Here is a 15,433-nt window from a genome sequence, read left to right as displayed (position 1 = left end):
AATTTATAAATTAAACTTTAATATGGATATGTATGCATAGGAAGAAAATAATATATATAGGGTTCTATACTATTCCTGGTTTCAGATATTTACTCAGTTAAAGGGGGACTACTGTATGTCTCACACATTACATAATGAATGATAGATTGAAAAATTATATTGATCAGTCGTGAGAACTGAAGTTTACATTCCATTTGAAAGATGTTTATAAAAAGATTTAGATAGTGGCAGTATTGTGTTGGTGAGTATTTAACAACTAGCTTTTTAAGGGGAAAAAAAAAAGCCCTAGTTTATAGCATTTGTTGATTTACATGGTATAAACATTCCCGTCATGGCTGATTCCATGACTCATTCAATACAGAGTTCAGGAGAGAGGCTAATAGTTGGCTCTTGTGAGCAAGTATGAGTAGGCTTTGGCTCACACTGGAGGATCAGTCCAGAAGATCAAGAGGGAAGTACTATTAAAGAACAAGTGGCAAAACACAGAACTCTTACAGAAGAAGAAATATTTATTATTTTCTCATACACAAAGGCAGAAAGAGGGAGAAGTATAGGGAGAAGTCATAGAGCATACTTCTCAAAATTAATACGCTTCTCAAAATAAATGCCGTCCTGTCCAGAGCCTTGCTTTTTAATTTTTTTTAGGATCCAGGTGAGAAATCAAATGAATACTTTATTTACCCAGCATGCTATGTGTTATATATAAGAACAGGGAAGTAGAAATGCATTAGACACTTATCTTGTTTCTAAGAACTTTGGAGTCTAGCAAAAGGAATGGCAAAAGAACACAAGTGACTGAAGAGGAATTAGAGTGGAATCATGTTATGAGGAGCCTAAGCTAAATCCACGAGTAGGGAAAGACAAAGCATGTGTTTTTGTTGTCATTGTTGTTTTTAAATTTTTTAAAATCAAAGTTATACATGCACATAGCTTAAGGAGTCAAGTTCTGTAGAACTTGCTACAAAACAAACATTCCTTACTCCTTTCCTCCTACTATTTCCCGATAGCCGGAGTCAACTACTTTCCACTCTTTTGGATGATTCCTTTGGTATTTACCTGCACCTATGAATAATGTGCTGTATTAATTAGAATTAGGTTTGTCTGTGGAAGACTCAAAATAACAATGACTTAAACGAGATACTTCAATTCTATGTACACATCCAGAGCTGGCATGGCATTTCTGCCCTGTGAAATCTTCAGAGACTCTGGCGCCTTCCACCTTTCATTCTGCCATCCATATTATGTAACCCTTGTCCTCGAGGTACAAAATTAAAGCACTTATGCTCTAAGCAGCATGGCAGAGATAGGGAGAAGGAAGGGGCAAAAAGTGTGTACCCTTATCTTTTAAAAGGGATTCTCAGAAACTGCCACAGGACATATTCACTTACAGCCCACTGGTTAAAGACTAGTTACAAGGTCATACCTAACTACAAGGGAAGCTGCAAATATAGTTATGTTCTGGGGAGCCATGTGCCCAGCTGAACTTTCTATTGTTATGTAAAAGGGAGAAGACAGATATTGGGGAACACTTAACTGTCTCTCATATCTGTTTATATTGCTAGTTCTTGATTTTTCAGTGTTAGGAATTGTTGATTGAGTTTTGAGTATGTAATGCAAGGAATTTTTTTTAAAAACTCTTTCAAGATCTCTTTATTCATCCTTTCACCTACATGTATACTTCTTCTCTTTTTATCCTCCCAGTATAATTATTTCATAATTTTGGTTAGTTTCATATTCAGTGTTAACATTACTACGACTAGGTAAATGCTTTATACAGTTCAATTATGAAGTATAATATTATTTTTTGTCCTTTTCTGCATAGCATGATTTTGTCTCCTTGGAGTTCATTATTTACTAAGTTTTTGATTTTTATGTGTTTGCTTACTTAATTTTCTAGGTATTTACTGCTAATTTATCCTCAGACCTTTCCCTAGTTGTACATATAACCTTTCAATAATTCATACACGTTGGTAATGCAAAAATTTTATCATTTTAAAAACATTTTTCCTGGAATCTTCTGATCTGCTCCAAACTGAATTGGTTAGTCTGCACCTGGAGCACAGCTATTACCCTGAGATTTCCATTTTCAAACTGTTCTTCTGGTTTACTTTCAGTAAGATGTCCTCAAATTTATCTTCCAACTTTTCTACTGAGATTTTCATTTTTGTTTGTATTCAATCTGCCACTGATACTAATAAACTCCATGTGCCATGACAGCAGCTTCCAGACTCCGTGGACTGTCATAGGGGTTCCTTGAGACCCAATCCTGCAGGAAAGACTAGAGAAAGACAGATTATTACTAAAAACATACTCTCCCAAAATGAAAGATAAGATATCCACAGGGTTCCTAGCTAGGACTCTCTTTGATACCGAGAGGTTTTAAGCATAATTGTTGTTAAAAATGGCCAAAGTCCCCTATAAGGAGATGAAGGAACCAGAACTTACCCTATATACCATGTGAAGATACAGTGAGAAGGCAGCTTTCTGTGAAACAGGAGAAGGGCCTTCACTAATAACTTAACCTTGACCTTGGACTTCCAGGCTCTAGAGCTGTTAGTTATAAATGTTTGCTGTTTAAACCACTCAGGCTATGGTATTTTCTTATGGCAACCCAATCTGTATCTGTATTTATATTAAACTATGCATGAGTTGATAGTGGTGACTCCAACTCTAGTCCATAAACACATGGATCATTCTAGACTTTTCTTCTTGCTTATCTGTAAACTACTACTCCAATAGTGAGAAACCTGCCTCCTACCATATGCCATCCATGTACTTATCTTTTAATCTCAATACACAGGTACAGCGATTTCAGAATTTTTACACATTACCCCCACAGGAAAAATTTGCCAACTTGAGTGCAGTGACTGTATGCATTTCCTTCATCTTTAATCCTACGGGCTACTCTCATTTCCTGTCACTTAGGTCAGTTTCTTTCTGCCCATCCCCTTCAGTGACATTATGTCACACATTTGTAATACAGATTGGATCCTTTTGTCACAGTCTGGATTCCTTTCTGGGATCCCCACGTCTCATAATTGATTTTTTAAAATTTGCACCTATAAAGTTCACTCTTAATGCTGTAAGGATGTCTATGAGTTTTTACAGATGCCTAGTTTTGTTTATTCATCACTATAGTATCAAACAGAATAGTTTCATAGCCCTATAAAATCTCCTAGGCTTCACTTCTTTAACTCCCTTCCTCTCCACAAGCATTTGGCAATCTCTGATCTGTTTTCCATCAATAGTTTTGCCTTTTTCAGAATGTCATATGAATGGAATCATATGGTATGTTGCCTTTATAGACTCACTTAGTTCACTTAGTAATATTCATTTAAGATTCATCTACATTGTTTAGATTAATGGTTCATACCTTTTCATTGCTCAGTGGTATTCCACTCGGAATGTACCACGGTTCATCCATTGACCAGTTGAGAGACATCTTTATTGTTTTCAGTATTTATGATTATAAATAAAACTTCTATAAATGAACAAAAAAAATTTGACCAAAGCCATTGATACTGTACAGAAACCTTTATCCCTATAGAAAGTCCTAACATACAGAAAAAGGAAGTATTACCATTTTCTTCTTGCTGATGGCTAGTTAAAATTTCTACTAGAAGAAAGAAGAGGGAACTGCTTACTATCCTTTTGTTTTTAGTGATTTTTAAGAGTGCAGCATGCCCACAGCAGAAAGAAACTGTGAAAAGGTGATGTGTTGTAAGAAGTCCTCTTCTGTGATATTTAATAGATTAACTCCAAATAAGAATATTTCATCACATAAATATATTCCTGAGATTTTGGGAGAAACTATGTAGATGTTTTACAGTCTAGTAGACCTTTTAGTTGTTGATCACCAAAATGAGCTTTGCCTCAGGATGTCTAGTTAGTTAGCCCTTACTTGTGGTATAATTTGGAAATTTTAGATTCCTGTTTCCTTGTTATAGCTTATACTTCTAAAAAGTCTAGGAAACAAACTTGGCATATTTTTTCTTTCACTTCGTTGAGTATTATTATATACATATATTTCTTTAACTTGGATTATCATTCCCAAGTTAGTGCCTATTATTTCTTGATTCATTCATTCATCAAAGGTGAACTGAACACCTGTGATGTACCAGAACTCTTCTAGGTGCCATGGAAAAAAAATCACAGCTCTCCTAAGGAACTTGCAATTTAGCATGGTTGAATTATTTAATGTCTCTGTGCTTCAGTTCACAGTAAATGGGACATAATATAACAGAGGGTTGTTTTGAGATAATATATGTGGATAACAAGTGTAAAGCACCATAAGTCCTCAATAAAAGTTAGTTCCCTTCCCTATCTCTCTGCAGTTCAGTTTAATGCCTGCCCTTTCCATCTGTGTTTGGGTTATAGTGGACATATGTCAAAACGACCTCTTGTGTGGTCAAATATCTGTATAAACAACACATGTTTGAATGTTTAAAATACATTTTGAAAGACAAGTAAATTTCATGAAAAACAGATGTATGTTTTAACATTTTAGATTATGTTTATTTTCTAAGGATCATGGCTAGATTTAAAATGTCTTTAAATAGATGAATGTTTTTCATTTATACTGTTTTAACCTTGCCTTTTGCATTAAATATAAACCTCCACTCCCAATATGTGTGCAAAATAAATAATTGTAAACTCTCTATTATATGCCATAGACATTGACTTAAAGCTGGTGGGCATCTTGAGATTGAATTTCATGCTCTTACTTTATATAAGAGAAATGGGAATATACCAGTGAAACCACCACCACAATCAAGATAGGTAACGTTTCCATTGGTGTCTACATCTATCAAAATTCATCAAGCTGTACATCTGAAATATGTGTAGTTTATTGTACAAGAATAATACCACAATAAAGGTGCTAAAAAAGAGTGGGAGAAGGGAATTGAGAATATTGTGTTATAAGGTACCCACACTATCCATGAAGCATTATGGGGTTATTTGAAGATGTTCATATAATTTGTTGTAACTGTTGCAAACTCTAAGGAAACCACTAAAAATGTTTAAGAAGCATAATTGTTACGTTAAGAGAAAATGCGGGAAAAAAGAGAAATGGGGATAGATAGGAGAATGGCTTTCCCAAGGTCACATATCTAGTCAGTGATTAGAGGCCAGATCTCATTATTACCAGTCTAACATTATTTCCATTTGCACTTCACCAGTGTATGCCTCATCATAAGAATTACCTTGGATACTTCTTAAAAATACGGATCACCCCATCTTAGACTTATTAAATCAGTATTTTCAGAGAAGGACCTTAGAATCTATGTTTCCTTTCCCACAGTAATTCTTATGACAGGTTAATTTGGAAATAATTTCATTTCACTACACTGTGTCACTGTGGCTAAATAGTCTAGCTGATTCTTCCCCTTGGTCAAATTTTGTAGTTTATATTTTTCTTATCTATTTGTTTATTGTCTATATCTCTACTAGATTATAAATTCAATTCCATGAAGGCATATATCAGCATTAGAACAGTGCTTAGTGCATACTTGATGTTCAATAATATTTGCAGAACGAAAGAATGAATGTTTAACAAAAAGGTCTGCCCTCTGTGTATATCCTACACAGAACACAAATATATAATAATATGCGTTTAAACTAACATCAGTTTGGAATATTGTTTTTTATTACTTTAATATAAATGTACTTGGAAGCTTATGGGGCCTGAGAGTACTCCTATTTAATAGCCACTATATTTGTGCTGCCAATATATAGTTGACCTGGTGGAAAAGATACAGTATTAGTCTATAAATTTATGAGCACTCTGCAGGAACAAAGATCATCCAGGAGACTAAAGATTTGGAAACCAGTTTTCTCAATTTTCAGTTTCCTCAGATAAGGAATCTGAGGCCCAGAGTGATAAAATAACTTGATCATGGGTCATATAAAATCGTTGAAAAATTGTATATTTCAAAAGTATGGATGTTTAATTTGAAACACAGAAATAAATACTCTTTATGTTATTGATAGCTGACATGTACAAGAGGGTATTCGGGATAAGGTGAATCCAGTTCACGCTGGAACCAATGCCTAGAATTAATAGGACAAAGATACTGATTCAGTTTAAAGAAGCGCAATTTGAAAAAGCAATCTAAAAACTGCACTGGGGAACCTTGCAATGTCGTATGTTCCATATTCCTGAAGTCTTCATGCAAAGACCGAATAGCCATCCACCTAGAATGTTGAAGAAGGGACTTTTACATTAAATGAAAGTTTAGACTAGTTGGCTTCTAAGATTACTTTCGTCTTCTATGATTCTTTGAAAATATAATAAACCCATTAGCATTGTATTTGCATGCAGAATCATTTTCCTGGTGCCTTCCAGTTTTGAGGAATACCCAGAGAAGGACTATTTCAGGCCTAGTATGCAATAAATTATCATATAATCCCAATATTCACATCACATATTTTTTCACTTTTATTGCTGTACATTCCATAATCATTCATTTCTCCCAAGAAAGGTGGAAAAAGAAGTTGGAGATAAATAGAAATTAGTTTGCTTTCTGTTTTCTTCTCTCTTCCCAAACCTTTGACTCAAAGAAAGCAGAAAACATCCTAAGAAAACTGATATTGTCCTTCTTCTGCCCACACCACCATTTTGCAACCATCCATAGCTAAAATTATGAAAAAGAAGCTTCTGCATTCAGGATTTGATAAACATCAATAATTACAGAAAGGAAATAGAGAAAGTACATGACAACTTAATGGAGCTTCAGTAAGAAGCTGCAGTTCGTTACCTTTTCTCAATTTTAGTAGTTTATTCTCAATGAGACCATATAATGGGAAATTGAAATGGAACTATACTCTTTAAATTAGTATTTCTCCTATGTGTGAAATTAGCAAAGCTAGTAAAATTAATACCAATAAATATTTTTCTTTTCTACTGGGTAATTTTCACTTGGGAGTCCACAAAACAATCTATGTGTTTCAGGTTTCACATTTAGCACTGAATGCTAAATACATCAATACTACGTTTCCTGAATTTGAAGAGAAAATGCTCCCCAGTAACTATAAAGAATTAGTCTTCTTGGACTAACTGAATAGTTCTTCGATTTTGTGCTGCATTTTTTAAAATCTTACCATGTAAAAGTTAACTTTATTCATTTTTAACTTACATTAGAGAATATCAAAGGTGACTCCATATTTATGTGGATCTTGTATAGAAGAAATTCTGCTTAATATACAAAAAAGGTACCATAACCAAATTTAGTTCTGAAATTATGAAATGCTATTGAATGACTTTCTATACTAAAAGAGAATACACAGGTTTTAAAAATTCTTTTTCCACCTTGCAGATTGGCTTGGCAATTCTACTTTATAGAGCCACATGACAAAACTATGAAGGTTGTAAACTCTAATCATAACAAATGAGCTTTTTGAAAATTGCATGACATGAAACTGAAATTTCAGGTATAATATTATTTGCAATCACTCAAAAAATCAAATACTTAGGCATAACTCTAACAAAACATGTACAGGACTTGTATGCTTAAAACTATAAAACACTGATGAAAGAAATCAAAGAATTTCTAAATAAATGGAGAGGCATTTTGTATTCATGTACTGGAAGACCCAACATAGTAAAAATGTAAATTCCCCCCAAACTGATATTTAAGTGTAACATAATTCCTATAAAAGTTTATTAGTTGATGTAGACAAGATAATTATAAAATTCATATGGAAAGGAAATATGCTAGTACAGCTATGTAAAAAAAAAAGGAAAAAAGTGGAAGAAATCCATCTATCCAATTTCAAGACTTATTGTATAGGTATGGTAATCAAGACTGTGCTGTTGACAGGGGGATAGACATATAGATCAGTGGAACAGACTAAAGAACCCAGAAATAACCCTTCACAAGTATGGCCAGCTTAGTTAATTTTTTATTGAACTATAGTTGATTTGTAATGCTGTATTAGTTTCTGGAATACAGCATAGTGATTGAGTTATATTCTTTTTCATTATAGGTTAGTACAAGCTATTGAATATAATTCCCTGTGCTATACAGTAGGGCCTTGTTGTTTATATATTTTATATATAGTAGTTTATATCTGCTAATCTCAAACTTCTAATTTTTCTCCTTCCCCCTTTGGTAACCATGAGTCAATTTTTGACAAAGGTGCACAAGCAATTCAGTGGAAGAAGTATTTTCAAGAAATGGTGCTGGAACAATTGGATATCTATAGGAAAACATAAATGAACCTTGACCTAAATCTCAGACCTTATACAAAATGAATTCATAATGTATCAGAGTTTTAAATTTAAAAAAATAAAACTATAAAATTTTAGATAACATAGGAGAAAATCTTCACCTAGAGCTTGGTGAAAATTCTTAGAAATGGTACTAAAAGCACATTCCATAAAAGAAAAAAAGCATTAGCTTGAACTTCATCAAAATTAAAAACCTTTGTGCTGTGAAAGACCAGAACGATGAAAATATAAGCTACAGACGGGGGGAAAAATATTTGCAAACCATATATCTAACCAAGAACTCATATCTGCTACAAAATGGGAGAAAATATTTGCAAAACCACATATCTGACAAAAGCTCATTTCTAGATTATATAAAGAACTCTCAAAACTCAATAGTAAAGGGAAAAATACCCACACAATTAGAAAACGGGCAAAAAACATAGACATTCCATTGAAGAGGATATATGGATGGCAAAAAGTACATAAAAGATTTTCAAAATCACCAGCCATTGGGAAAACCACATTAAGAACCTGATGATCTATTACTACATGCATCAATAAGAATAAATAAAGAAAAAAAAGAAATAAAAATACTCATAATACCAAGTCCTGGCAAGAATGCCAAGAAACTAGATCTCTCCTACATTGCTGGTAAGAATGTAAAATGGTACAACTTTTATGGATACAATTTGACAGTTTCTTTTAAAATTAAACATGCAATTACCATTTGGTCCAGCAATTGCATTTGGGGGCATTTATCCTAGAGAAATGAAGACTTACATCTGCACAAAAACCTGTACATGACTGTTCATAGAGGTTTTTTTGGCTATCTGTAATAGCCAAAAATAAGAAACAACTCACGTATCCTCCAGCAAGTAAAGGGTTAAACACATGTTGAAAGAATATGTAAACAAATTGGTACACAAGTATCATGTATTGCTACTCAGCAATAAAAGAATGGACTGTTGATACATGTAACCTGAATAAATCTCCAGGAAATTATGCTGAGTGAAAAAAGCCAGTATAAAAAAAATTTTTTGAAGTCACATGCTGTATGACTCCATTTATATAATCTCAAAATTATAGAGGTGGAAAACAGATTGGTGGTTGCTGGGGGTTGAGGGTGGTGGGAAGGAGAAGAATAGTGATAACGAACATGGAAGTATACACAAATACTGTACAATATCAATTTCCTCTTTCTGTTATTGTGCTATAATTGTCTAAAATGTAAATTGGAGGAAACTGAGTGAAGGAGACCTATTTTTGCAACTTCCTATGACCCAAAATTTATTTTAATATAAAAAATTTTAGAAATTCAATTCTAAATCCAATAAAATGAAATTTTAGAATACTTGAAATACCCAGGTCACCATTATGGAGCCAAACAAAGTTAATAGAAGGCACATTTTCACATACAAAGAGCAAGATTGGAAATAGGATATAAACTATAGTTAAGAGCTTCATGCCCAGTCCCTTTAGGAAAAGAACCGATTCATGTTTCTTTTGAAATACTTGGTGGATTATTTTCTCCAGAAATAGAAATAAAAACAAAAACAAAGTGTTCTGCAATGGACTGCATGTTGCTTGAAAGTCTGAATATTTAGATAAATATCATTTCTACTAGTAAGATACTTTAGAATAAAAACATAATTATTTTTATTTTAGCTTATTGAATAGTAAGTTTTTGTTATTCTAGGCATCTATTTATTTTTAATCATATTTTATGTAGTATCCATTTATTGTTTTAGTGGCCAGAACTGCTAAGTTTTCTATGATAACAAAGCTTCCTCTTGTATCTCTCTTATAAAGACTTGGATTGGGAATCGAAGAAGGAAATATCGTTTAATGGGAATTGAAGTTCCACCTCCAAGAGGGGGCCCTGCTGATTTTTCTGAGCAGCCCGAATCTGGTTCTTTGTCTGCACTCACACCAGGAGAGGAAGCTGGTCCTGAAGTAGGAGAAGATAATGACAGAAATGATGAAGTATCCATCTGTTTGTCTGAAGGAAGCTCTCAAGGTATTTTATACCCTGCACCTCCTAATCTTATCTTTTGTGAATTTGATGCATTTTTACTTGCTTTTCAGCTTACTGTACTTCAGATCTGAAGTCCTCAAAACATTTGGTTAAACATTTGACAAGAAAGACACATTTTTATTTTAATCCTACTTTAACATAATAATTGGATATATTTAAAATGCACGATATATTTAAGTATTCATGTACATAGTGAAATGATTACAGTGGTCAAGCTGATTAACATAGTCATCTCCTCACATAGTTACATTTTTGTATGTGTGTGGTGAGAGCACCTGAAATCTACTCCCAAAGCAAATTTCCAATGTAAATTACAGCACAGTTGACCTTTAAACAACATGTGTTTGAACTGCATGGGTTCACTTACACTCCGATTTTTTTCAGTAAATACACTGGAAAATTTTTTGGAGATTTGAAACAATTTGAAAAACTTCAGACAAACCATGTAGCCTAGAAATACCAAAAAATTAAGAAAATTTAGTTATGTCATGAATGCATAAGATATAAGTAGATATACATATAAGATAAAATATGTGTTAATTAACTGTTTATGATACTGGTAAAGCTTCTGGTCTACAGTAGACTATTAAAAGTTAAGTTTTGGAGGAGTCAAAAGTTTTATTTGGATTTTCAACTGTGCAGGGAGGTCAGTGCCCCTAACCTCCACGTTGCTCAAGGTTCCACTATGTTACTAACCATACTCATCTTATCTAGACGTATTCATCCTATGTAATTGCAACTTTATACCCTTGACCATTATCTCCTCATTTCTCCTACCTCCCGACCCTGGTAGCTACCATTCTACCCTCTGCTTCTATGTATTTGACTTTTTTTTTTTGATTCCACATATGTGAGATCAAGCAGTACTTTTCTTTCTGTGTCTGACTTATCTCAGTTAGCATAATGTCCTCTAGGACTGCTGGACCATATGGAATATTTCTTTTTAATTTAGAGGAAACTTCATACTGTTTTCCATAATGACTGTACCCCTTTTTTCCATACCCTTACCAAAATTTATCTTTTTGATTTTTAATTCCCCCAAATAAAGTCTCCCACATCATCACCACAAAAATGAAAATTTGTGTACCACAATAGTGATCTCCCATGCTTAGAAATGTTGGCTATTACAACAATCCATACATTATAGTACATGATTGTCTTAATTTTATTGGAATTCTAGTCCATTTAGGTTAGAGCATTTTAAATGAATTGTAATGAAAGAGAATATGGTATAATGTGACAAACACCAGGCTAGTAGTCAGGCAACCTGGGTGCAAGTCCTAGATCTTTCTTTTTTTAACCTCTAAAAATGTTACAGAAAATGTCCGTCAGAAGTTCGGTTCATATCTAAAACCCATTAACTTGCAAGAATTTTCATCAAGTTTTAATTAGCTTGTGTTCTTAGACTTCTTTTTTTTAACATTTTTTATTGATTTGTAATCATTTTACAATGTGTCAAATTCCAGTGTAGAGCACAATTTTTCAGTTATACATGAACATATATATATATATATATTCATTGTCACATTTTTTTCTCTGTGAGCTACCATAAGATCTTGTATATATTTCCCTGTGCTATACAGTGTAATCTTGTTTATCTATTTTACAGTTTTAAAATCCCAGTCTATCTTCCTCTAGCTGACTATGTGACTTCAGGCAAAGCATTTAATTCAACAGGCTTTAGTCATCTCATCTGCAAAATAAGGGAATTAGGCTGAATCATCTTTATAATACTTCTCAGTGTTTCCCTAAATGATAATTAAATAATAATGTGTAATTATACCAATTGTCCATGAGAAGTATTTTTTCATTTGACTTCAAGCATAGAAACAGTCCTCTTCTGTCACTTTTTTATGAACATTTTTATTGAGGTTTAATTTACATAGAATAAAATTCATCCATTGCTAATGTTGAATTCAGTGATCTTTTTTAGTAAATTATATATAGTTGTACAACCATCACCATCACCAAAATCCAATTTTGGAATATTTTCATTACTTCAAAAAATTTCCTTGAGCCCATTTTCAGTCAATCCCCACTCCCACCCGCAAGCCCAGGCAACCACTGATTTGCTTTCTGACTATATAAATATGTCTTTTCTGGACATCTCACATAAATGGAGTCATATAATATATAGGGTTTTTTTCTGCCTCTGTGATAGAATTTTTATTGGCCCATTTTGTTTGTTTTTATTTTATTGATCAGGACAGTCACACTATATGTTCCAGTTTATTTTTGCCTTTTAAATTTGCTTATGGAGTTTCCTGATGTCAGAACTTTTCTTTGTAATATTTATGTTGTCAGATATACCAATTTTTAATGGTATATTTTTCTAACTTCAGTGTCATGATTACAAAATTCTTCTTTGTACTACAATTATGTAAACATACCCCTATATTTGCTCCTTGTATCCTTATACTTTCATTTGTATCCGACCTAGAATTTGCTTTACTTTAAGATGTGTGAAGACAATACCTAATTTTATTTTTCCAAATGGTTAACCAAATGCCCTACACTACTTGTTGAATAATCCAGTATTTTTCCAGTGAGTTAAAGTGTAGCTTTTTATCAAAGATAGATAGGTAGACAGGTAGACAGACATTCATGTATGCATACATACACATGTGGATTAAATTCTGGATTTCCTATTATGTTACATTGATTTGATTATTTGTAACTGCAGTCTTATAAAATATCTGAAGATCTGTCAGGGCTCTCATTCTTGGTTAGCTCTTGCAGCACACTGATACTTCCAGGTGAACTTTAGAATTTCGTAGTCGTATCTTTACCCAATCCCCTCAAAATTCATTTAAAATTTTTATTGGTACTGCATTAAATGGACAGTATAATGTGGGAAGATGAATTCAGTTTTTCATGTGCTGAGTTTTAGATGATAGCAGGACGTCCATGTGGAGCTGTCCAGCAGACCCTTGGATAATATGAGTCTGGAGCTCAGAAGAAAGGTTAAGACATGAGAAGAAATGTTGGAATCGCCCAAATTGAGGCTGAAGAAAATGTCTAGCCTTAGAAATAGAATATTAGTTAAGTGATAAAATGGAAAACAAGAGAGGAAGATGGATAAAGACAGTGTGCTTAGAAATATCCAGATTTAGGGACTGGAAGAGAAAAGGGAGCCACTGAAAGAACATTCAGGTACAGGAGAATCAGGATAGTATGTTACTACTAAAACCAAGGAAAGAAAGAGATTTCAGAAGAAAGGGGGTTATTATCTCAATGATCTTACAGAGTTTGAATAGAAATCCCTCTTATATAAGGCATCTAAAATGGCCAAAGGTATATAAGTGGACAACAGAATGATGGTAGGAGGGAGTGAAGGGAGAGGGATATGAGGAATTGTTGTTCAATGGATATAAAGTTATAGTTACACAAGAGGAGTAAGTTCCAAAGAACTGCTGAACAGCTGAGTGCCCATAGGCCTATAGTTAGTAATAAGAAATTATATACTTGAAAACTTAAGAGGATAAATCATGTTAAGTGTTTATAACACAAAAAAGGGACACAAGGAAACTTTTTGAGGTGATAGATATGTTTATTACCTGGAGTATGGTGATGGTAACACAAATCTATGTTCAAACTCACCAAATTGTATACATTAATTATGTGCAGCTTTTGTATGCCAATTATACTTAAATAAAGTGGGAAAAATAAAAGTTTAAAAAGAATGAGAAGCCACTGAATTGGGTGCTTAAGGAATTTTTTGAAAAGTCAACTGCATGGGGAGGGCAGGCAAGCAGATTGCAGTAGGTTGAGTAATGAAAGGGATATAAAAGTTGTTAGTGTTGAGAGGACCATGTATTTTAAGAGCAAGTATTTGAAGAGTTGTATGAATATTCAAGTTTTCTCTGTGTGTGTGTGTGTCTTTTTACAAACATTTTATAGTGATGAAGATTTTAACAGAATTTGGTGTACAGGAAAACTGTGATGCAGGACAAAAAGGGAAGGCTATTGCATCATTTTCAAGCCATTTATATTTCTAATCTAGTTGGTTCATTAAACCATTTTTATATTTTATTAGTCTTTACAAAATTGCATGTGCCTGAGAATACTTGAATATTTTCAGTGATTTCATGAGTAGATACTTAGACAATGATGTCTGACAGCTATTTGAGGGATAGTGGAGAAGTAGGGATTTGTGTGTTTCTATGAGTAGGTGGGAGATCTGTGAGGAAGTATTCTGATAAAAGGAAATTACATAAGCCCCTAAGGGAGTTTCATTACCCAACTCCCACTTCCCTACCTAAAAGGGAATTTTAAAAAATAAGTAGTTAATGGAAAAAAGTGAGTTAATTTTAAGGTTTCTAATGGACCACTGCTCCTACACTGGCATCCTTTGCCATTTAATAGCACACTCTCTAGACAGCTGGGATAGTAATCAAGACCTAATGAGAAAAAAGAGAGAGAATTTAATGCATGAATCAAAAAACCCTTGATGGGAAGTGAGATTGCCTAGAATTCCTCTCGGTGCCTTATTTTTCACAGCTGCATGGTAACCTTTTCATTCTCATCAGAAATTGCAAGAGAAAAGCATAAAAGAATTTTCAGATATTTAAAAGAGTTTTTTTCTGTATGGTTTTCTACTAGTTCTGTCCTGTTTTCATCCTCATTTTGCTGATGGAGAGTACTAATATGATTGATTTAACTGTGTGAGCCTTTTGTGACAACTGAATTGTATCATCTGAACTAGACTAATATCATACCTTTAAAATAGGCTAACAATATTCTCCTCCAGTTATGAGAATGTAGTTGAATGTATGTTTACTTTGAGATTTCCATTAATTACATCTTAGAAATATAGAGACAGGATAATCAGAGTAGCTTCCCATACTATTTCAAAAAACTAACAACATGAAACTCAGGGTCCTTTATAATACAGCTGTCGATCCAGTATGTTTAGAGTCTTCTAAATGTCTAAGAAAAAAAATGTCTTTAAATCAGGGTTCACAGTTTACATGTTAAAAATCAATTAAAACCACTTTAAAATATTCTAGGAAAAAACCCTACAAGCAAAAACAAGGATTTTTTTAAACTCAGTAAAAGGCAGAGCTAGCCAGTCATGAAAAAGTGCTGTTGACCTTTCAGCAGTTCAATTCCCTTCTTTTGCTTCTGAGAGAGTAGGTGCTCCCCTGATACAGAGCTTCTGACTTACCTCTAATTTCTACCTTCTA

General features: G+C 33.4%; 1 protein-coding gene across 2 annotated transcripts in view; it reads left to right on the top strand.

Annotated features, from left to right (window-relative positions):
- The window catches only part of HDX (highly divergent homeobox), a 122,647-nt gene that overhangs the window by 82,246 nt on the left and 24,968 nt on the right, over positions 1 to 15,433 (top strand). For both annotated transcript variants that reach the window (XR_004317971.1, XM_032475103.1), the window contains exon 6: positions 10,022 to 10,229. Coding sequence is in view for 1 of the 2 variants with exons in the window: in XM_032475103.1 (XP_032330994.1) it covers positions 10,022 to 10,229 (208 nt within the window). In the remaining variant the exon portion in view is untranslated. The remainder of the gene's footprint in view (positions 1 to 10,021; positions 10,230 to 15,433) is intronic.

Source organism: Camelus ferus, chromosome X (genome assembly GCF_009834535.1).
Source record: "Camelus ferus isolate YT-003-E chromosome X, BCGSAC_Cfer_1.0, whole genome shotgun sequence".
Taxonomy (NCBI): domain Eukaryota; kingdom Metazoa; phylum Chordata; class Mammalia; order Artiodactyla; family Camelidae; genus Camelus; species Camelus ferus.
The sequence above is the reverse complement of the archived record's forward strand: the minus strand, read 5'-3'. Positions and strand labels throughout refer to the sequence as shown.